General features: G+C 42.7%; 1 protein-coding gene across 1 annotated transcript in view; it reads left to right on the forward strand.

Moving 5' to 3' along the window:
* The window catches only part of FA2H (fatty acid 2-hydroxylase), an 824,473-nt gene that overhangs the window by 740,378 nt on the left and 59,734 nt on the right, over nucleotides 1-24,361 (forward strand). Inside the window, exon 6 of the mRNA XM_086945227.1 lies at nucleotides 1,023-1,275. Within this exon, the coding sequence (XP_086801353.1) occupies nucleotides 1,023-1,275 (253 nt within the window). The remainder of the gene's footprint in view (nucleotides 1-1,022; nucleotides 1,276-24,361) is intronic.

Here is a 24,361-nt window from a genome sequence, read left to right on the forward strand (position 1 = left end):
GGTTACTCTATCTAACTGTCGATTTCTCACTGACTCACTCCTCCCCATTCGGTGGAATGGATTCCTTTCATCCATAATAAGATTCCAAAATCGAAATCTGCACACTGTCAAAACCAATCAGTTAATAAGTGCAGAGAGCCAATGTGATCTGCCATGTGATAGTAGAAATAACCGCTCAGCGTAATGACACCAAAAGCAGCCAAACATGCTAAACTAGGAGCATGAGACACCTCCATAGAAGCATTAACTATAAAGTCAGATGAAAGGCCCCCATGTTAATGAAGACATTTTACTCATCATCATAAACCAATTGAGAAACATAAGTGTTGGTGGAGACTACTGGTGAACTACCAATGAGGTTTGAGCAAAAATCAGGGATGGACCTTATCAAATGGGTGGAAAATCAGGGGATTCAAATGGATAAAGGGTTTGAAAGCCGAGGCATAGAACCAATGAGGTCAAACTTGCCCATTAATAAAGCCTTGAAAATCGCTGAGTGTGTTACCATGCCCCCATTGAGCTATATGTTACGTTCTATAAACTATAATATGGTTAAAGTGTTTACTCTGGTGTGATGCTTCTTGCACTCAGAACTTTGTTGTGTATGAAAATAAGTTTGTGTGTGTGTCTGTGTAGGAACTAAAACATACATGTATTTCTAAGCATTAGCTGTATTCATGATTGGCACACTTGCACACCAAATACCCCTTGAGATAAAGGTAATTGCTGGAAGTGTTCAACAGCAGTCTTGTGTATGTGGCAAAGATTTAACCACAAATCAACACTGCAGTTTTAGTAGAACATCACACAACTACTAACTACAACAACTAAAAATAATGCTCCAGAGCTAGGCCACTGTTCCAGACTTAAGACTCTAGAGTGTTGGTCACAAGAGGATCCCTCAAAGTTATGAAAAGAGAGGAACACCTCTGGACAAACATGTTCTGATATTCAAGTGGGGTGATTATGCCTGTATGTTATAACTACTTTGCTCATGCTGTGTCTCTTCTGTTTTCTTCCAGTCTCCTTATGATGGCTCAAGGCTGGTCTTCCCACCATTGCCAGCATCACTGTTGTTTGGAGCTATTTATGGATTAACACATCTTGTCTTGCCAAATATCATAGCAAAGTCATTATTGTCTGGTATTCTGTGTGGCTACATCATCTATGACATGACCCACTACTACCTACACTATGGTGCACCACCAGAGGGAACCTACTTGTACGGACTGAAGGCCTATCATGTCAAACACCACTTCAAGCACCAGAAGTCAGGTATGAGTTGACCAGCAGCAGTTTGGAGCATGCAGGAGGAGAAAATGGGGATGAAGATTTGTGTGCGTGCAATGGACAATCAAAAAGCAATCCACATGGCAAGCAAGAAGCACACAACATACCAGTAGGAGAAGAACACAGACAATAAAAAACAAGCCTGAACTATAGTGTCTACACACACAAAAGAGTTGCTAATTGGCGTTGTTTACCATGTTTAGGGGCAGATTTATTAATGTATTGTGTCACTGTTGCGCAAGGGCCACACAACTCTAAAGTCAGATTTCTCAGGTCATACAAGGCAGCCTTGTGTGGCCCTGCATGGTTTGATAAATCTGGAGTAACGCAATGCTGTGCAAATTGCTGCATTGCGTTACTCTGCACCAGGGAGGTGCTCTATGGCTGGGGTGTGGGAGTTCCCAAGTATGCACTCATGGATTTTGGTGCATTCCCAAATGTCCCAACACTGGGGGACCTGGGAATGCATCAAAATACTATGCCTCCCCAGGTGAGGTGTAACGAGGAGAAATATCTTTATTTCTCTTTCAGGGGAATCCTCAAGAAACTTGTCAGCCCTGAAAAGTCCTGCCCATGCACAGGGACCCTGGACTACTTCTTAAATATTTGATATACATATATATGTAGCAACCTTCTACGTAGTACTATATATGTATATATATATATATATATATATATATATATATATATATATATATATATATATATATTATGTAGCACCCTTCTCTGTAGTACTATAAATATATACATATATATTTTTATGCATTTATTTATTTATTTGTGTTTTATAGAGCGCAGACTTGACCCGTTAGGGTATCAGAACGCTTTACAGGGTTAACAGATTGCATACAAATAAGACTTGGGTAGGGGGGTGGAACATTTAGGATAAAAACAACCCCTCATGGTGCCATGGATGACCCTGGGGGCCGCCATCCCCCAAGGCTGGCTCTTGCTACCTCCCGAAGTGCCCACCATTGGGAGGTAGCTGTTTGCTTTAGCTTGGTGGAAGCTGACAGCTCCCACCAAACGAAAGCAAACATAACTCCGCTTTCTGCAAGTCGGAGCTGTCAAACAGCTCTGACTTGCAGAAAAGTGAGTTTTCATCTGTTTCTCCGCACACAAATATGCAAGGATAGAAACAGATGAAAACATTTCTCTGACAGACACAGTGCTGCCTTTCAGCAGTCCCCTTTCTGTCACAGCAATGCCAGCTCCTGCAGGAGGCAGGAAGCTGGCAGGGACTGCAGGGGCCTTGAGGCTCTCCCGTGGTTGCCAACACAGGTCACTAGGTGCCCTAGGATCATACAGAATGAAGAGGCCAGGGAATGGGGTCCCAGGGGCTGAAACTGGCCCAAGGAGGGGTGTTGCGTGGCCCTCCTTCCCATAGTGTAATGGCCAGGCCCTGGGAATGGGTCCCTGAGGCTGAAATTGGCCAGGGAAGGGGGCTCCTTGGTTCGCCCTACCCTATAAAAAAAATTGTCCAAGGGAGGGGAGCCGCACTGCCCTCCTCCTCATTGTAAAAAAAAAAAAACACTGGTCCGGGGGAAGTTGCCAGAGAATCCGCCCCCTTTTACAGCCACTCTGTAAAGTATCATCCTGGTGCACAACTTGTTGGGGTACTAGATCCCCTTGGCTACTGAGGTTCGTTGAGGGCCAACAACCCCACCTGTTGCCTCCAGTAAGTCCCACACAGCGTGATTGCTGAGAGGTCATCCAAGGTCCGCCCTCTTTCTCCAGCACTCTGGAACGATGAGGTCATCTTGTGTCCTGAGGACCTCAGGACACAAGTGGACTTCATCGTCTGAGCTGCAGTGCGGCAGAAGCCGCATTTGCAGCGTGGTGTAATAAGGGGCATGGCCTAGGAACACCTCTCTGCAACGCAGCTCTGTGGCGCTTACTGGAGGTACCTTGTGGGCTCCTTGGCCACCGGTGACCTTCAGGATTCAAGCGGACTTAATAGGGATGTTATAGTTAGAAATTAGCATGTATAAAACCGTAGTAATTATCTAAAAAAAATAGGATTGAGGCACATTATACTTACAAATTCTCATTTAAACCATAGGTTTTCAGGGACGTTACAGTTAGAAATTGGCCTTTAAAAATTCACTGAAAAAACCAAAGGTTTCAGGGACTTTATAGTTAGTTGGACATTTCACTCGTACAAAACCATAGAAATTCAACTGTTATAGTTAGTTCATCTAACTATAACTTGCACCCCCGCAATGCACTGCTGATGACGTCACATATTACATCATTCATGACATGGTCAGTGACATCACTGATGACATTTCAAATGACATCACTGATTACATCATCCACATGAAAATCTGATGCACCTCCTCACACTCTAATATAACCTTTAATACACCCACTGTAAAATACAGACTAACATTTTTGAAACCATCAATACACCAATACCAGTTACTACATACGCACTCACTGATTCCTAGGTCTACTTACACATCCACTCATTCATCCATACAATCACTCATACATACATGCAGTCACTCATCAATACACTATCATATGCACTCATATACCTATACAGACACACACACACTGCCACTCATCCATGAAGTTGCTCACACACCCAGTCAGTCATGCAAAGAATTAATCACACTGCCATTTACTCACCTATACAGTTATACATACACCACCTCACTTATTCATACAGATACTAATGCATACTTACTCTCTTATACAATCACTGATACAAGTACACATTCATCCATACACCACTCTCACAATCACTGACTCGTGTGTATAGTCATTTATATACTCCAACTCTCACATACACTGCCTTTTACATATGTAGTTACTTGGACATATATCACTGAGACATCCATTCACTCACCAACACACCCATACATACACTCACCCACCCATACAACTGTTTCCACATGCATTCTTGAACCCATACACCCTCAATCAACCACTCACACATCTATGCACACACCTCCCACCCCTCACACACACACACTCAGTCTCCCATACAAATATTCATGTAGCTACTAACCAACCCATGCAGCAGCTTACACAACAGACTGATACAGACATTCACACAGTTTAGTCACTAACCCATGCATTCAGTAAGACACATTTAATCACTCACTTATAAAGTCAGTCACGCACCTACTAAATTCTTCATCTAGACACTTATATACCCACTCATTCTTCAATACACCTTGGCATATATATATATACAACATATTTAAACTTTACAGAAACACACAGTCACTGGATGATGTCATCAGTGATGTCATCAGTGAAATCCTTTGAGATGTCATAAGTGATGTCATCAGTGATGTCACTGACCATATCATGAATGATGTATTATGTGACATCATCAGCAGTGCATAGCAAGGGAGCAAGTTATAGTTAGCTGAACTAACTATCACGGCGGAATCTCTATGGGTTCGTACGAGTGATATGTCCAACTACCGAGAATATATATATATATATATATATATATATATATATATATATATATATATATATATATATATATATATTACCTACTGGCGGTCGCCAGTAGGTATATATAGTTAGGATTTTTTCTCTATGGGATTTTTGAAAATTCTATGTCTAATAACTTTGTCGTTTGTGGACGGAATTGGCTGAAATTTTCAGGAAAATGGCCCATTTTGTTTCTGAGCAGCCCCTGACATTTGACAGGGTTTCGTCAAGGAGGGGCCGAGAAAAAAGGGGGGTCCCAAAACGCGTTTTAAACATTGAGTTTTCCATAGGGCGGTTGGCCTCACTTTTAGCTCGAACGGCTGAATGGATTTACACGAAACTTGGCAAAATTGTAGGGACTGTTAGCCCGATGTGCCTTTGCTAGGTCTCAATATATGTGCTCCAGGGGATTTTGAGAAATTAACATTTTAAAAAACAGATATATCTGTGACAGCGCTCCGGGTAGCGCTCCGGTTCGCGTATTTGACGCGTAACGGAACTTTGCGAAGCGAAGCTGATTGGCTCTCCGGTGTCTGTCAACATTCTGAACAGTCCGGAGCGGCCGCCATCTTGTCTCTCGGTAGGATCGAGAGACAAGAGGAGGCCAAAACGAAGGGGGAAATGACCATAAGGGGGCATAGTAGATCCTCCCTGACCCCCTAGGTTTGATGTGGAGGCTTTAAAAGGGCCCCGCGGGGCAAAAAAAATAAAAAATCCTTTTTTTTTGCGTGGGGTGCGCCCGGTACGCGCACCGGAAAGCGGTCCGGGGAGCGTACTATATGGAAACAAATATGATAGACTTTTTAAATATTGTATGTTTATTGATTGTTCGTTTTGTTGTTTTTTTTTATTTTAGTAGCAAAATGTAGGTACCAATGCAGTAACATAAAAAAGTTGCACAGTATACTATAAGTCTGACTTTACATTATAATCAATTTGGTACTAGTTTATGAATTACATATAAAAATGATTAAAGACTCGAACAATTTTTGATTATTAAATATAAATGTATTCTTCTGATTCTTTTTCAAAATTTAATAGACTGTCTAACATTTGACTGTCCGAAATGTCCTCTTGTTGAGTGAACATAACTTCCCACATTTTATCGTCCTCATAATGAAGTAACAAATCCACAGATTCTACACATTGTAGAAGTTCTTGGTCTCGTGATTCGTCCATGAATTCCAAGTCAATGCTTTCAATTATTTCCATATTTTGTATCTCTAGGGCAATTTCAAAGGAAACGTTCTGTTCTCCTTCCATTTTTGTGCTGAAATTTGCATAAAAAATAAATACATCAGTAGAGATAGGGCAATGTTGGGTTTAAGTTCAGACAGGTACTTGTGAGTTTATAACAGAGAAGTTATCTATGGGCTCTGTATGGTTTCAGGTGTGAAGTAGTATATATATATATATATATATATATATATATATTACCTACTGGCGGTCGCCAGTAGGTATATATAGTTAGGATTTTTTCCCTATGGGATTTCTGAAAATTCTATGTCGAATAACTTTGACGTTTGTGTACGGAATTGGCTGAAATTTTCAGGAAAATGGCACATTTTGTTTCCGAGCAGCCCCTGAAAATTTGGGGGGGTTTCGTCAAGGGGGGGCCGAGAAAAAAGGGGGGTCCCAAAACGCGTTTTTCCCATTCATTTTTCCATAGGGCGGTTGGAATCATTTTTAGCTCGAACGGCTGAATGGATTTACACGAAACTTGGCAAAATTGTAGATATGGTTTGCCCGGCGTGCCTTTGCTATGTCTCAATATATGTGCTCCAGTGGATTTTGAGAAATTAACGTTTTAAAAAACAGATATATCTGTGACAGTGCTCCCGTTAGCGCCCCAGTTCGCGTACCTGACGCGTAACGGAACTTCGCGAAGTGTAGCTGATTGGCTCTCCGGTGTCTGTCAATATTCTAAACAGTCCGGAACGGCCGCCATCTTGTGTCTCGGTAGGATCGAGACACAAGAGGTGGCAAAAACAAAGGGGGAAATGAGCATAAGGGGGCAGAGTACATCCCTCTGACCCCCTAGGTTTGATGAGGGGGCTTTAAAAGGGCCCCGTGGGGCAAAAACAAAAAAATGTTATTATCGTTTTTTTTGCGGGGGGAGCGCCCGGTACGCGCACCGGGAAGCGGTCCGGGGAGCGTAATATATGGAAAAAAGAATGAAAGAATGTTCAAATATTGTATGTTTATTGATTGTTCTTTTTGTTGTATTTTTTTTATGTAAGTACCAACATGTAGGTACCAATGCAGAGTCTAAAAATAAATATACACCGTTTCCTTTGTAGATATCTTGCATGTTGTTTCAGAAGTTATTGTGGTATAGGGAATTCATAGCATATTCTGTGAGGAAAGCAGAAAGAACATGGAGGCAGGAGATGATAAAGAGATGTTAAATACACATTGGAGATAATATAGTGGGAGAAAGGAAGTAACTATGAGCAAACTTACTATGTAACACAAAAAAGTTGCACAGTATATTTTAAGTCTCAGTTTATATTTGATCTTTTTGGGTACTATTTCATATTTTCATATTAAAAAGAATAATGTCTTAAACAATTTTAACTTTTAAAATTTAAATTTATTGTTCTGATTTTTCAAAATCTAAGAGAATTTGTAACATTAAATCATTAGGAATGTCCTCCTTTTCATTCCAAGAATCACATTCACATTCTTCAGCACATTTTAATAATTCTTGGTCTTCTGATTCATCCATAAAGTCTAGTTTTTCTTTTTCTTGGTTTGGATTGCTTTCAATCTTAATTTAAAATGAAATTGTATTTTCTTTTTGCTGTGCTTCCATTTTCTTGCTGTAAATTGCATTAAAAAAATATATCAGTGGAGATAGGGCACTGTTGGGTTTAAGTTCAGACAGGTGCTTGTGAGTTTTTAACAGTGAAGTAATCTTTGGGCAGTGCATGGTTTCAGGCAGGAAGTAGAACTATTAAACAGTGCCTGTGATGAAGCCTAAGTAAATTCATAATTATACCACAGAAGCCTAACTCAAACAATAATTTAAATAATTAAGTCTTTCTCAATGACTAACTCTTATAGAGGGACAGTATGTAACTATCTGAAAACGTTTTCCTTATTTAATTTAAAGTGCATAACATAGTTCTCCTTTCAATTTTTTTAAATTATATCTTACCTTTGAAAAAGAAGTTAAAGTTGACAGTGAAAATGCTCTTGAAATGTACTTCAGGAAGTAGTAGTCAAAATGGCTGTGTTTCTCTCTCTTTCTTTATATATATTCAGGTACATAACCAATCAAATGTCTTGAAATAATAGTAGAAAATGAAAGTAACATTTTAATTGGTTGTCAATTCTAACACTTCATATGTGTTACTGTCATGTAATTTACCTCAGGATATTTAGTCAGGCCTACAGCATAATTTTCTCTATGGAATTCCATCAAATTTGGGTAAATGGTAGGGACTGCTATGTAGTAGGGCCTATTCTATATTTGATGAAAGTGTCTCCAGTGGTTTTTCTGTAAATTACTTTCCCACCTTTTTTTAGCGAGCGCTCACTGGTGCGCGCCCCGGTACGCGTACCGGCAGCGTTACGGGAGTCCTCCTTTTTGTGTGTCGGTAGAATTGAGACACAAGATGGAGGGGAAACAATGTTCGGAATGGGTAGAAGGGGGCACGGTAGACACGTTCTGACCCTCTAGGTTTTCTGAGGGGGGCTTAGGACGCTCATATAGGCCAAAAAAAAATGTTTTTAAATCGCGCGGGGAGCGCCCGGTACGCGCACCGGTAAGCAAACCGGGGAGGGTACTTTGGTGAAAAATAGTGAAAAAAGTTAGAAAAAGATAAACGTTTTGAATGATCAGAGGTAGGGTAGCTCAGAAAGGAGCTATTGGGTTCTGTGGCTGATTTAGGTACCTACAAGTATGTTTCAATGCACAGTTTAAAATTCAGGAGGAATATTCTATTCCCCTCATCTGAGAAGTGCACACCATCTCCTCTGTAGATGTCTTGCATGTTGTAACGCACGTTATTGTTGTATATTGAACCCATTCTAAAGTCTCTCATGTAAGCAGAAACAGATTTATTCACATGTTTCCGTGCTTTCTCAAATTGTGGACAAAATTGGTTGGAACAGTTCCATTTCTGTCTTTGGCATATATTGGAATATACTAAGGCAGTTTGGGGAAAAAGTGTCATCAATTGATGAAAGGTGTCCTTTAAAAGCATTTCCAGACCAACCCCAGTCATAGTCCCAAAATCATTTCCACCACAGTGCACTATTAAGAGGTCAGGGTTTGGCAGATGCATAAAAAAATTATAATAAAAACATATAAAATATATTTTTCATTTAAAAGAAGAATACATTTTACAGCTTTTGATATTTGCTATTAAAAAACCATTGAAATTCACAGAAAAAACCATAGGTTATAGACCATATATAGTTAGGAATTAGCATTTACAAAACCTTGAAAATTCACAGAAAAAAACATAGGTTATAGACCATATAGAGTTAGGGATTAGCATTTACAAAACCTTGAAAATTCACTGAAAAAACCATAGGTTATAGACAATATATAGTTAGGGATTAGCATTTACAAAACCTTATTTTACTCACACAAAACCATTGAAATTCGCATATATAGTTAGTTGCACTAACTATATATCGCGCACCCGCAATCCACTGCGGATGATGTCACATATTACATCATTCATGACATGGTCAGTGACATCACTGATGACATCACTGATGACAACTCAAATGACATCACTGATAACATCACTGATGACATCATTCATGTGATAATACGATGAACATCTTCAGACTCTAATATAACCTTAGATACACTCAGTGTAAACAGACACTCACAGATTGTCACTCATCCATGGAGTTACTCATACACCTAGTCAGTCATGCAAAGAATCAATCACACCTCCATTTCCTCAACTATACAGTTATACACACCTTACTTACTCAAACATATTCTAACACATATTTACTCTCTTATACAATCACTGATACAAGTTTACAATGATCCATGCAGCCACTCACACATTCACTGGCTCTTATACACAGTTATTTATATATGTCAACTCTCACATGTACTGTGTTTTACAAATGTACTTTGACATGTAGCACTGAGATATCCATTCACTCACCAATGCACTCATGCACACAGTCAACCACCCACACAGCTGTTTCCACATGCAGTTTTGAACCCATACATCTAGTGAATCAACTGTTCACACATATATGCACAGAGTCACACACCTCCCAGCCACCCCCACACACACACTCACTCTCCCATTCAAATACTTGGGCAACCAATCAATAACCCATATAGTTACTCATATAGCTACTGATCAACACATGCAGCAGTTTACAGGACAACAGATATAATGATGCACAAATTAAGACAGTTTAGTCACTAACCCATGCACTCAGTGAGACACATTTAATCACTCTCTCATACAGTCAGTCATGCACCTACTAAATCCTTCATCCAGACACTTATACATCCACTCATTCTTAAATATGTAAGACATATTTTAACTTTACAGAAACATACAGTCACTGGATGATGTCATCAGTGATGTCATCAGTGATGTCACTGACCATGTCATGAATGATGTAATATGTGACATCATCAGCAGTGGATTGCGGGTGCGCGATATATAGTTAGTGCAACTAACTATATATGCGAATTTCAATGGTTTTGTATGAGTAAAATAAGGTTTTGTAAATGCTAATCCCTAACTATATATGGTCTATAACCTACGGTTTTTTCAGTGAATCTATACTACTATTATAAAGTGAGAACTGGGAACCTTTGAGGCGGGTAAACTCGGGAACCACAGAGCCAATCCAAACACCCAATACATCAACGGAATGGTCAGGGTAAACAGATGGACATAGGCTATATATGTCAAAAAAATATATGTTATAAGAGCAAAGTAACTTTTTTGGAAAAGTAGTCCCTTCGAAGTAGCGCCAGCTAACGACGTGCGTGCTGACATCACGGGTCGGCCGCCAGGAGCGCGGAAGCCGGAAGCAACACCCTGTGAGGGCCGGAGCGATCACGCCATGCTCAGCGGGGCCCGTCGAGAGTTGGCAGAAATGCACAAAAAAGTAAGAATCTCTTCACATGGAGAAGAATGTTGCGCAAATAGCAATGCAGCCCCAGAGAGGAACAGGAAGGGCGCTGCCTTTCCTTCTTCTGTCTTGGTGGGTGTCTGTTGATTGGCCTCTGCTATTCCCTATCTCCATGCGTGTCTGTGGGTGTGGGGGCGGCGGCGCAGGATGACTCTTCCAATAACTGCAGAGTGAGGCCTGCCATGATGCGATCGATGCTGCCCCGAGGCGAGCTGCGCCATGCGTGTCTGTGGGCGCCATCGCCATGCGTGTCTGTGGGCGCGGGGCGGTGGCGCAGGATAATTCTTCCAATAACTGCAGAGTGAGGCCTGCCATGATGCGATCGATGCTGCCCCGAGGCGAGCTGCAGGCGGTGTTCCAGCGTGCCCACAACACATGGGCAAAGGAGGTGAAAGCAGGAAGTGAGCCGGCCACTGACTTCTTTAAATAGAGAGGAAAACCGCACCGACATGCCCAGGGGAGCGCAATGCTGGTGAGGACCTTTCACCGAGCAAAGCCTACCCGGACAACGTCGGGACGGGCTACTAGTATATATATATATCTGGAGAAACTCGAACCACTTCCTGATACTCCACAGCAGCAGACAGGCGAGGAAAGAGACACAGACCTCCGAGGTATTTCAGGTGGGCAAAGTGATTTTATTTATATATATATATGAATATATATATATATATTACCTACTGGCGATAGCCAGTAGGTATATATAGTTAGGAACTAGCTACCATAGGAAATCCGCAACATTCTATTGGGAATAACTTTGGCGCTGGTTGAGGAATTTGCATGTAATTTTCCAAAATTTAGGCCAGCTCCGCTTCGCTCCTTCCCTGGAAGTCTTGGGGGGATTCGTCATGCGGGGGCCAAGAAAAAAGGGGGGCCCCAAAACGTGTTTTCCCCATGTTAATTTCCATAGGACGATTAGACACGGCTACAGCCCAAACGGCTAAACGGAATTACACCAAACTTGGAAAAATTGTAGGGACTGGTACGCAGAAGTGCCTTTTCTATATGTGGTGAAAATTGCTCCAGTGCTTTTTACGAAAATTAACTTCAAAAACACATAAATATCTATATGCGCGCTTCGAGCGCTTACAGGTACGCGTACCGGGGAGCGCACTCGGCGCGACACGGAAGTGTGCGAGCGGAAAGCTGATTGGCTCTCGGGTGTCTGTGAACATTCCAAACGGTCCGGAGAGTCCGCCATCTTGTGTCTCGGTAGAACCGAGACACAAGAGGAGAAAAACAAAAGGGGAAAACTATAAAAGGGGGCAGGGTAGAGACGCCCTGACCCCCTAGGTTTTATCAGGGGGGCCTAGGAGGACCCCGAAGGTCAAAAAAACGAATATGTTTTTGGGAAAATTTCGCGGAGTACGCGCTGGGTGCGATGCCATGTACGCGTACCCTGAGGGGAAACCGAAAAAATATATATTTTTGGGCCTGGGGTGTCCTTGTGGGACCCCCTGAGCAGGCCTAGGGGGTCAGGGTGCTGCTTCCCTGCCCCTTTTGCGTGTTTTGCACCTTTGTTTCACTGCTTTCTTGTGCCTTGGTTCTACCGAGGCACAAGATGGCTGCCAACACTTCCTGGTTTGGAGTGTTGACAGACAGTGGCAGCCAATCAGCATGCCTTCGCAGGAAAGCAGAATGCTCATTGGCTGTCAACACTTCTAACCAGGAAGTGTTGGCTTTCATCTTGTGCTAGGTAGACCGAGGCACAAAAGAAGCAGAAAAACAAACGTGTAAATGCAAAAAGGGAACAGGGTAGAAACAACCTGACGCCCGAGGGCTGCTCAGGTGGTCCCACAAGGATATTGACATATTTAAACGTTATCCGCTAATAGAATTAGCATTTAAAAAACCTTGAGAATTCACTGAAAAAAACCATAGGTTTCATTCCTTATATAGTTAGGAATTAGCATTAACACTGTATTTCACGTCGGAGGTGAAAGCTAAGGAATATCTGTATTCTCAAGGGACCTAAGCATGTAGAATAACAATGTGGTCTGATATACCGATTAGTCTCGATTAGACGACCAATAGGTTAATCTGCTATTCCCCCTCTGTGAACTGTTGGTATTACTGTTACTACTGTTATTTGGAGTATGGTTTGTGGTTATTGTAAGGCATTCGGCTATGAAGCTACCTAGCAATGGCAGTCTACTATCCAGGGCATGGAATTTTCTTTCTTTTTTTTATGAGAAATGTCATCTCCACCACTTCAATCGATTCTCCATCACGTGCACAGACCAGGTCTGAGCGCCTCATTTGAGTGGGTGTGTGGGTGGTGCTGGGGGTGGGCAGGGGGGGGTGGAGTGGGTGGTGGGTGGGAAAATTGGTGGGAAGGGAGGGGGAGGGTAGGGTGGGAGCAAAAAGAAAAAATGAGTTGTTTCGGTATGAAAAGGTTTTTGGCTTCAGCCAGAGAGTAAGAAGAATGTCAGTCAAGGAATTAAGATTTCGTCTTCTTTACCATTCGGAAAAGAAAATACTAGATAATATCACACATTAATATTTGTTCTATTAATGTCGCCGGGTTAAATGATTGGAGAAAGCGTCAGAGAGTGGGACACTTTGCGAGATTCGATATTCTATGTATGCAAGAGACGCACCTACCGTGGGCCAGTAAAAATCTATTAAATATAAGGGGCTATGAGATACTGGCTTCCTCATCACAAACTTCGATGGTAAGGGGGGTGGCTATTCTTGCCAAACAAAATTTAGGAGGAGCAAAAAGAGTCAAAGCAGATAGTTCAGGAAGATGGGCAATAGCAGAATTGACCCTTGGTTATACTTTGTGTAATGTGTATGGCTCAAATTTTGATGACCCGGAAGTCTTTGATATTTTAGAGGAAGAGTTGGTAGATTGGCCAACACCGATCATAATGTGTGGGGATATGAATTTGTTGGTCGATTGGAACAGCATAGGTAGCTATGCAGGATCTAAGCCAGGGGTCTCCAACTGGTCGATCGCGAGCTACCGGTAGCTCGCCGACCCTCTGGGAGTAGCTCGTGCTTCCTATCTAATTAAGACGTGATTTCGCATTGTATTTCGTATTACATCATTCTCTTTTATGGCAATCAGCTCCTGCCCGCCTTCACTCAAACCAGCTCCTCAGATTGGCTAAAGTGAGCTTTGCTAGGGCGGGGCGGGCTGAAGAACGTGACGTTCTTCCTGAAGTCACGCTTCCTGAAGTCATGCACCACCTCTTTTTTCCAGGCTGGCGTTGTGCTTCGTATTTCCTATTTGATCCTCCCGGAGTTACTGCAAGGTAAGATGGCCCGTGGCCGAGCAGCAGCATAGTGATTTGTTAAAATTAATCCCATGCAAGCAAGGCCCTTTGGTTTGAACGTCGGCTCCCACCGCGCTTTAGATCTGCATTAAAAAATAATGCGCGGTGGCAGGCGATGTTAAGATCAAAGGTGCTTGCAGGCACTGGGCTGCTAGTGGCAGCCAGTGCTAAAATGCAAGTTCCTTGCATGCCCGGAGCTGACTTCACCACGCTTTCATTTGCCTGCGCGTTGTAGTCAGTGAAAGTGGCTCCGTGCATGCAAGGAACTTTGAGTTTAATATGGGCTGCAACAGCGCTTTACATCTACCTGAATTAGAAGTCGTTGCATGCACTGGGCAGCTGCGGCGCTTTTTTATTTGCCTGCCGTCATTAGTAAAACACGGTGGCAGATAACAAAAAAATCCTTGCCAGCAATAAAACTCTTCACTGTCTACTTCAGGCAACTATACACCGCGCTATATATTTGCCTGAAGTAGACAGAGAAAGCTGCTCCGAGCATGCAAGGAACGTTGGCAGCCACCGCGCTTTACATCTTTCTTCAATAGTAAAAGTGCGGTGGCAGCGGATATTGCAATCAAAGGGCCTCATATGCACTGAGCTTCATTTTTGTAATTTAACTGTGGGGCAATTTTAAAATGAAGGTCAGACTTGGGCCAAGTATAACAGTGCATTGAAAATATGTACTTGCACTGTCAACATTATTAAATGTATATTTTTTTTTAAACATGAAGGCTGTGTGCCTCTTGCTTTGCATATTTCCATTCTGCAACATATGTGTAAACATGCAGAAACAGGGCATTGCCACCAGTCAAAGACGGAGTCCCTTTGATGAGTTTTTGTCTTGTTCTTCTCTGCTTTTTAATGTCCAGACTGCAAAATTCATGCCACACAATGTGAGAAGGGAAAATACATTTTTACTTTCCAATCTCCTACTTTTGCAGTAAGGCACAGGCTCCAGATGAGTAGGGACCCATCAAACATTTTGTTAGCGGTGCGCAGACCAAACAATTATCAGACAGAGCACAATGGTTTTTGAGACAAAGAATAGTAAAATGAATTCAAGTATGCACTGGCAGCCCTCAACAATTTGAGCAGATGAAGCACCATGGCTGGGATAGTACACAACAAGATTGATGCCCTCACATTCAAAACATTTTTTGAAGAGGTTTACACCTGTGTGCCTAATGGGTATGTAGCAAGTGTGCGCAGAGGACAGCTGTACTGTTAGTGAATGGCTTTTGAGAAAATGGAGATGTGCTTAGTGTAGGATGCAGAAAATGCTGACATCTGAAATCTGTGAAGTGCAGGACGAAGTGTGAGAACATAATTGAGTTAGGGGTGAAAGCTAGACTGCAAAGTAAGCCCTTGTAAAATAGACTGCAAATTATGGGTTTGATTAAATAAAAGGCTGCGAAGAGATTGGAGATGGATTTCTGGAAGTAGAAGACTGGGCAGAGAGTGGAAGGCTTAGCAGACAGTATGTTGCTGGGCTGAACAGAGTGAAGAACTATGGCTATGCATTTTCTGGACTTTGTAGAGTTGAAGTATGTGTTATAGAACTGAGTGAAGTGCTTTATAGTGAAACTAGGTTTGCCACCTTTCCAAATACAGGCCATTTGTTGCTGTTTTAATAGTTTGCAAAGGCCCAAGCATGAAAAAAAGTAATATGTATTCACTTTTAACATAACTTTTCTCCCTTTGTTTACTTTACTTTATTTGATAATGAAGTAAGGGGAGGCCTTCTGTTGCAGCTTTTTATCTATTCTAGCGCTTACTAATCCAATGTGTGGCACTGAAGCACTTACCTACATGGTCAGCAAGCTATGGCATGAGTACTGTGGGTAGTTGGACATGTTTTCTTTGGTTTGTGATCCTATGTGGGAAGTGTTTCCTTGTCTTCCCTGATGAACAGCAGTAATTAGGCTTAAAGTTAATGAAGTTGGGTGTGGGGGGATGTCTCAGAAAAATGCGCGAGTTGCTCAGCTTTTAGTAGCTCACGACTATTTTTACTGATCAGAAGTAGCTCTCACTACAGAAAAGGTTGGAGACCCCTGATCTAAGCCAAAAGTGTTCAGGGCGCTCACTTCACTTATGAGATCGCATGGACTTGAAGATGTGTGGTATGCGAAAAATCCTACTGAACCAGGCTTTACCTACTTTTCTTTTCCACACGGAAATATACTAAACTAGACTATTTCCTCCTCTCCTCAGATAAACTTTGTAAAGTCAAAATAAGGAAATTGCCGAAATATATCTCTGACCATAACCCATTGATATTAACCTGTGTGATGGATAAAGTAAAAAGGCGGCTAACGAAATGGTCATTTGAAAGAAAGCCTCTTGCTGACGATAGATTTGTGAGACATATAAGGCAATGGACAAAGGAATTTTATGACATGAATCGGTACAGTGCCTCTCGCAATACAGTCTGGGACACGTTTAAGGCCTCTCTGAGGGGGGGGGAACAATAAATTGCTCAGCCAGACTGAGGAAGGAAGACAGAATGAAGGCTGAAAATCTGATTGGGGAGTTGGGGATAGTGGAAACACAACATATTACAGAGATAGGGCAGGGGACTGATGGTCAGGCAAGTTTAAATAGAATGATTACCATCAAAGCGGATCTCCAGGAGATAGCTACACAGGAGTCTAGGGATTACCAGTCCTCAAGGGTAAATCATTATGAGACGGGGGAGCAGGTAGGTAGAGTGTTAGCACTTCGAATTAGACAGGAAAGATCCAATAATCTGATATCCAGTATACAGGAAAATGGGACCGAATATACTGAACCGGAGGAGATTCTGAAAGTATTCCAGACCTTCTACCAGAAACTATATAATGAAGAAGGTGAGGGACCAGTACAGAGCCCAACTCTTAAAGATGATGGCCCGAAAATAGATGAAAGAAGTAGGGAAATATTGGAACAAGATCTGACTCTGTCAGAGGTTAAGACAGCGCTTCAGGAACTAGCTGCTGGTAAAGCTGCGGGGCCCGATGGGATTCCCAGCGAAGTTTATAAGTGTCTAGAGGAGGAAATAGCCCCAATTTTGCTAGATTTATTTAGCGGTATAGTATGTTCAGGGTCAATTCCGGAAACTTGGAAGGAAACTAACATTGTTATATTCCATAAAAAGGGCAAACCCAAGAATAACCCGGGATCATATCGTCCAATATCCCTAATTAACTCAGATACAAAATTATATTCTATGGTATGGGCAAAGAGGCTGGGAGGGATCATTGGTCGGTTGGTTTCCTCTTGGCAGCATGGGTTCGTACCAGGACGCGACACCACAGACCATATAAGACGCGCTATAGCCCTCTTTGATGCCCATGCTGCCAAGGGAAAGGATATGGCCATGATCCTTCTCGATGCCGAGTAAGCATTCGACCGAGTGACCTGGGAATGCTTATGGGGGATCTTGGCCAGAAGAGGGTTTGGAAATAAGAGTATGAAGGCAATTCAGGCAATGTATAGTGATCCGATTGCTAGGGTTATGGTTATGGGTCAAAGCTCGGATAAGATAATAATCAGAAGGAGAACCCGCCAAGCCTGCCCTTGTTCCCCGATATTATTCTCGCTATATATAGATCCTCTAATTCAAAAAATCCTGAATTCGGAACAGATTATTCCGGTGATGCTTAATGGACATACTACCAAACTCCTGGCATACGCTGACGATCTGGCAATTATAACATCCGCCCCACAACAAGCAATGGTTGAGATTTGTCAGTTAGCCAAGGATTTTGGAGCTAGGTCAGGGTATCGCCTGAATGAGGAAAAAACTCAGATCATTTGTACGAACAAAATTATCAAATTAGATCAAAGATATGTGGACTCAGCAGTGTATCTGGGGATAAGGGTAAACGCCAATGTTAACAAAATTATCTTGGATAATTATCTCCCATTGATAGAGTCAATTGAAAAGGAGCTTAAGATGATATACGTGCTGCATCTTTCATTGATTGGTAGGGTAAATGTCCTGAAAATGACTGTTCCCTAAATTGCTCTACTTGCTCCGTGCCATACCATTGCTTTTGGAAGAGGGGACAATTTGGAAGATTTAAAGAACATTTATCCGATTTATTTGGCAGTATGGGAAAGTTAGAAGGTCGATTGCACATATGTCTCTACCACTTGAGAGGGGTGGCCTAGCGATGCCCAACATCAGAATATACCATTGGTCATGCTTGTTAGTACAAATGAATGTATTGTTTCAGTGTGATTCAGGAACAGTAGAAGCCCCGATAGACACTCAAGTTCTCCCCACTATTTTTGAGCTTCTAGTAGGAAGGAAGGCAATAGGACTGCTGATGTGTGAGGTTGAAAGAAGATACTATAAAAGATCCAGGTACAAGATTCTGATGGGTGCATGGGGAACTTGGAAGTTGTTAATGACATTTTTAAACATTCCAAAAATTCATGCTTATATTGACATATGGAAATCAAACATCTTTGCCCATTTAGGCCAAGATATAAATGGTCGTTTCTGGAAGGAGCTGGGAGTTAAATGCTTGGGTGACGTTATAGTAGGTGACGAGATTCTTGCCTTTAGTGTCCTGCAACAAAAATTTGGGCTCCCTCCTAGTCAATGGCTGTTATATACACAACTGACCCAAACTATTAGATCTCTCAGGCCTAGGCTATCTATCTTGCCAAGTCATCCAATAGTGGAATATTTGAAAAAAGGAGGCAGCAAAATTAGAATATGTTACAATAATTTATTACAGGAGCTAGATGATGATATTGAAAAGACAGAAACCACTATAGCTCAAAAATTGGGTGACTCAGACGTGGATATAGATCGAGCCTTAGTATTAAATAAAAAGATTTTTCGCTCCTCAAATTTAAGGGCTCAGCATTATAAAACACTATTCAATTTATATTTTACTCCATCAAAACTGTTTGCCTGGGGAGTAAGGGATAATGATAGAAGCCCTAGGTGTAATTTGGGCCCAGCAGATCTACTCCATATGTTTTACAATTGCCCGAACCTAATACCAATTATCAAGGAAATACAGTTATTTCTGGAGGGGCTGCTAGGACACAACATCGTTCTATCCCCGACGGTGATCTTAGTGGGCATGGATGGAAAACTGAAGGCAGAAGGTGGGGAGGAAGCCCTAGTTTTTATTTCTGCAGCGATACTACGGCTATTAATCTCAGCCGGTTGGAAAGATACCACAGCACCCACCTTCCAACAATGGCTTTCAAGGTTTTTAGGAATACATAACATCGAGGAGTGTCTATATGATTTTAAGGGGAGGAAAAAACGGGATATGGGCAAGAATATATGGGCACCTGTTAGAAAATGGAGGTAATCTAGACACTAAATGAAAGTTGAATGTGTATAGGAGGGTAGGGTCTCTCACACCTCCTGTCTATTATAATGCGTGTTTTAATCATGTCTGCCTCTCCTCAGGCACTGCTTTTTTATGCTGCTTGTCTATTGCTGATGTTGTCTCTATTTATTTTTGATTATTTATTCTGATTGTGTAATAATTATGTAATGAATTCAAATCTGTAATGAACCCTTTTTTACCCTATATACTTGAAACAACTCAATAAAAAAATAAAAAAAAATAAAAAGGAATTAGCATTAAAAAAAACTTGCAAATTCACTGAAAAAACCATAGGTTTCAGGCCTTATATAGTTAGGAATTAGCATATAAAAAACCTTTGAAATTCACTGAAAAAAACATAGGTTTCAGGCCTTATATAGTTAGGAATTAGCATTTAAAAAACCATTGAAATTGCTCCTATATAGTTAGTTGTACTAACTATATTTCGCGCACCCGCAATCCACTGCTGATGATGTCACATATTACATCATTCATGACATGGTCAGTGACATCACTGGTGAATCTCAAATGACATCACTGATGACATCATCCACATGACAATCACATACGCCTTTGAATATATATATATATATATATATATATATATATATATATATATATATATATATATACATATATATATACATATATATATATATATATATATATATATAGATAGCAGGACGACGTCTTCAAAGGTAATCAACCAAAGACGAAGCAAGACACAAAACTGGTGCAATTATAGTTTATTCGTGCTCAACACCATGCCGCCATTGCGCGTTTCAGCCTGAAGAGGCCTTGATCATATATATATATATATATATATATATATATATATATATATATATCCAAAGATACTCCTCCACAAGAAAGAGCGAAGGCCACAACTGGGGACAAGGTTGGAGGCATTTATTTTCACAGGTTTAGGGCGAATGCATTTAGGCAATTGATTGCCTTCCTCAGCGCCACAAGTGTCTGGGAACCCTCCATCTTACGCCAAATGACTGTTCTGCTGCCTTCTGTAGCCTGTTGGCTGAAGCTCCGCCCCCGATGTTGCTGACCCCACCTGTTGTCAATCCGGGCGTAGTCCAGAACTGCAAGTCCCAGAATGCAAAGCCTTGCATCCAGGTAAGTGGTGGAGTGAAGTACAGACCCAAGGGTCAGACGGAGAAGCAGAATTGCGCAGATTGTACACAGTCTCGCTTGTAGTGAAAACAAAAATGTCTCCTTGTGCCCCCAAACCGCTTCAGCCGCGATGTCCAAGTCTAATACTCCGCGGGGGCAACAGTGACATTGCATATATATATATATATATATATATATATATATATATATATATATTATCACACACAAGGTTGCCCTCAATGAAGACGCCACTGATGTGGAGTTTAATCCCTTTAATCGAGGACTTCCAGGTAACAGTCTTCACGTTACAATCTCACTCGTAAAGCCCAACGCGTTTCAAACATCATTGTGTCCTTGATCACGGGCTAAGAAAAGAAGCAGCAGCTTTTAACATGCAGAACACCTGATAATAACAAAGTCCCGCCCTGTGGGCGTGTGCTGCACCAGCATACTGGAACTTGTAGTTCTGCATGAATTCTTACCCTGGTGGGTGCCGTCATACTCCTTTGATTCATTCCAATAAAAAATCCCCAGTGGGTAGAGAGGAACATGGACAAACTGCGACATGGTTCGTACAATTGTCCAACGACACGGACTCCACATTCCATCAGCGCTGAGCATTTCAAAGCGCAGGATCTGTGCAGGCAGCAGCAGGGCGTCTCCGCGGCTGAGCAAGCCGCTAAACATTATCACACACAAGGTTGCCCTCAATGAAGACGCCACTGATGTGGAGTTTAATCCCTTTAATCGAGGACTTCCAGGTAACAGTCTTCACGTTACAATCTCACTCGTAAAGCCCAACGCGTTTCAAACATCATTGTGTCCTTGATCACGGGCTAAGAAAAGAAGCAGCAGCTTTTAACATGCAGAACACCTGATAATAACAAAGTCCCGCCCTGTGGGCGTGTGCTGCACCAGCATACTGGAACTTGTAGTTCTGCATGAATTCTTACCCTGGTGGGTGCCGTCATACTCCTTTGATTCATTCCAATAAAAAATCCCCAGTGGGTAGAGAGGAACATGGACAAACTGCGACATGGTTCGTACAATTGTCCAACGACACGGACTCCACATTCCATCAGCGCTGAGCATTTCAAAGCGCAGGATCTGTGCAGGCAGCAGCTGTTCGTCAATAAAGTCCGGCTGAAGTATCAACCTGAGGTCTTTTCTATTTGGGGGCTACCCTTTGTGTGACTGATATTGAGCGGCTGGAGCCCAGCCGCAGAAGAGACCCACCGCGTGAATGCGGGCCCGCATTGGCGTCAACCGGCGTCATGTTGCTTTTGGGAGGTTAGTTGCCGTGATGTTCAGCGCAAAACATACAGCCTTTTAAAAAGCGAACTTGTGCATCAACCCACTGGGGTTAAAACTGGGACTAAATTGCTGAACACAGGAGACTCACCAGAGTAATACAGGCACTACAGGGACCACAGGGCCATGCGGTTGGCTCCACCCACTGGGGCGGTCCTTGAGAGTTTAAATTGGTGCACAAAACTTTCCTGTGTAATGCAGTCCACGCCATTGAGAAAGGGATTCATCACCCGAAACGCGTCTGGCAGCAAGAGGAGATGCAACTTTGTTTTTAAAATGTCTGCAGCTGTTCGTCAATAAAGTCCGGCTGAAGTATCAACCTGAGGTCTTTTCTATTTGGGGGCTACCCTTTGTGTGACTGATATTGAGCGGCTGGAGCCCAGCCGCAGAAGAGACCCACCGCGTGAATGCGGGCCCGCATTGGCGTCAACCGGCGTCATGTTGCTTTTGGGAGGTTAGTTGCCGTGATGTTCAGCGCAAAACATACAGCCTTTTAAAAAGCGAACTTGTGCATCAACCCACTGGGGTTAAAACTGCGACTAAATTGCTGAACACAGGAGACTCACCAGAGTAATACAGGCACTACAGGGACCACAGGGCCATGCGGTTGGCTCCACCCACTGGGGCGGTCCTTGAGAGTTTAAATTGGTGCACAAAACTTTCCTGTGTAATGCAGTCCACGCCATTGAGAAAGGGATTCATCACCCGAAACGCGTCTGGCAGCAAGAGGAGATGCAACTTTGTTTTTAAAATGTCTGCAGCTGTTCGTCAATAAAGTCCGGCTGAAGTATCAACCTGAGGTCTTTTCTATTTGGGGGCTACCCTTTGTGTGACTGATATTGAGCGGCTGGAGCCCAGCCGCAGAAGAGACCCACCGCGTGAATGCGGGCCCGCATTGGCGTCAACCGGCGTCATGTTGCTTTTGGGAGGTTAGTTGCCGTGATGTTCAGCGCAAAACATACAGCCTTTTAAAAAGCGAACTTGTGCATCAACCCACTGGGGTTAAAACTGGGACTAAATTACTGAACACAGGAGACTCACCAGAGTAATACAGGCACTACAGGGACCACAGGGCCATGCGGTTGGCTCCACCCACTGGGGCGGTCGTTGAGAGTTTAAATTGGTGCACAAAACTTTCCTGTGTAATGCAGTCCACGCCATTGAGAAAGGGATTCATCACCCGAAACGCGTCTGGCAGCAAGAGGAGATGCAACTTTGTTTTTAAAATGTCTGCAGCTGTTCGTCAATAAAGTCCGGCTGAAGTATCAACCTGAGGTCTTTTCTATTTGGGGGCTACCCTTTGTGTGACTGATATATATATATATATATATATATATATATATATATATATATATACATATGTGTGTGATCAAGTCTCCTGGGAGGGACGAAACGCGTAATGGCTGCCGCACTTTCTTTTTAAAAAACATTTTTGTCCTCATTTGCCTTCTCACCGCCCAGCACTCAATGATACCACCCTTGGGCTGTTTAACCTCATATCTTGACTCTGCTATAGAGGAGGGGGCTTCTGCCATGCTACTTGGAATTTTCCCCTCTTCCAGGCAATGCCCCGTAAGTTGGTTGGACAGAGGGGCTTCCTCCAAGACGTAACCACCCTTTCCTCAAATCTTCACCAGGCCGGGAAGACTGCAGGCCAAACCAAGATAAGAGAAAGCTTAATCATAGGACTGACATCCGGTGATCCTCCTGGACCTAAGCGCGGCGTTCGACACTGTGAACCATCAGGTGTTGATCCGACGGCTGGCTGAGGTAGGGGTCTCCGGGGCAGCCTTGCAGTGGCTGAGATCTTTTCTTTCGAATCGTTCCTACCAGGTTTGGGATGGCCCCGAGAGATCCAAATCCATTCCCCTCCAGTGTGGAGTGCCACAGGGCTCGTCATTGAGCCCTACATTATTCAATGTATATATGGCCCCCCTGGAGGACGTAGTATCCCCATATGACATCAAAATCGTCAGCTACGCTGACGATACGCAGCTAGTGGTTTCCTTATCACATCTGGCCGACAATCCTGACATCTTGAACTCCTGCCTGGCAGATGTTCATACTTGGATGGGAGATTCCTCCCTTAAGTTAAACGGCTCAAAAACGGAAATACTGCTGATGGGGAGTAAAACTACCCTTCTCCCGCCGCTCAGCTGGCCGGGATGTATGGGCGATCCCCCGGCTCCCAAGGATGCGATCAAAAGCCTTGGAGTCTGGCTGGAACCAGACCTGTCTTTCCGCACTCAAGCCAAGAAAACAGCAGGAGTATGTTATGCCCTGCTCAGGTCGGCTCGGAAAATCTTCCCCCTACTTCCGGTAACATCGAGGAAGTTGTTGATTCAGGGCCTCATAACATCTAGACTCGATTATTGCAACGCCATCTTCTTAGGCGCCCCTGAATCAACCTTTAAGACTCTTCAA

This window comes from Lissotriton vulgaris, chromosome 12, assembly GCF_964263255.1.
Source record: "Lissotriton vulgaris chromosome 12, aLisVul1.2, whole genome shotgun sequence".
NCBI classification, from domain to species: domain Eukaryota; kingdom Metazoa; phylum Chordata; class Amphibia; order Caudata; family Salamandridae; genus Lissotriton; species Lissotriton vulgaris.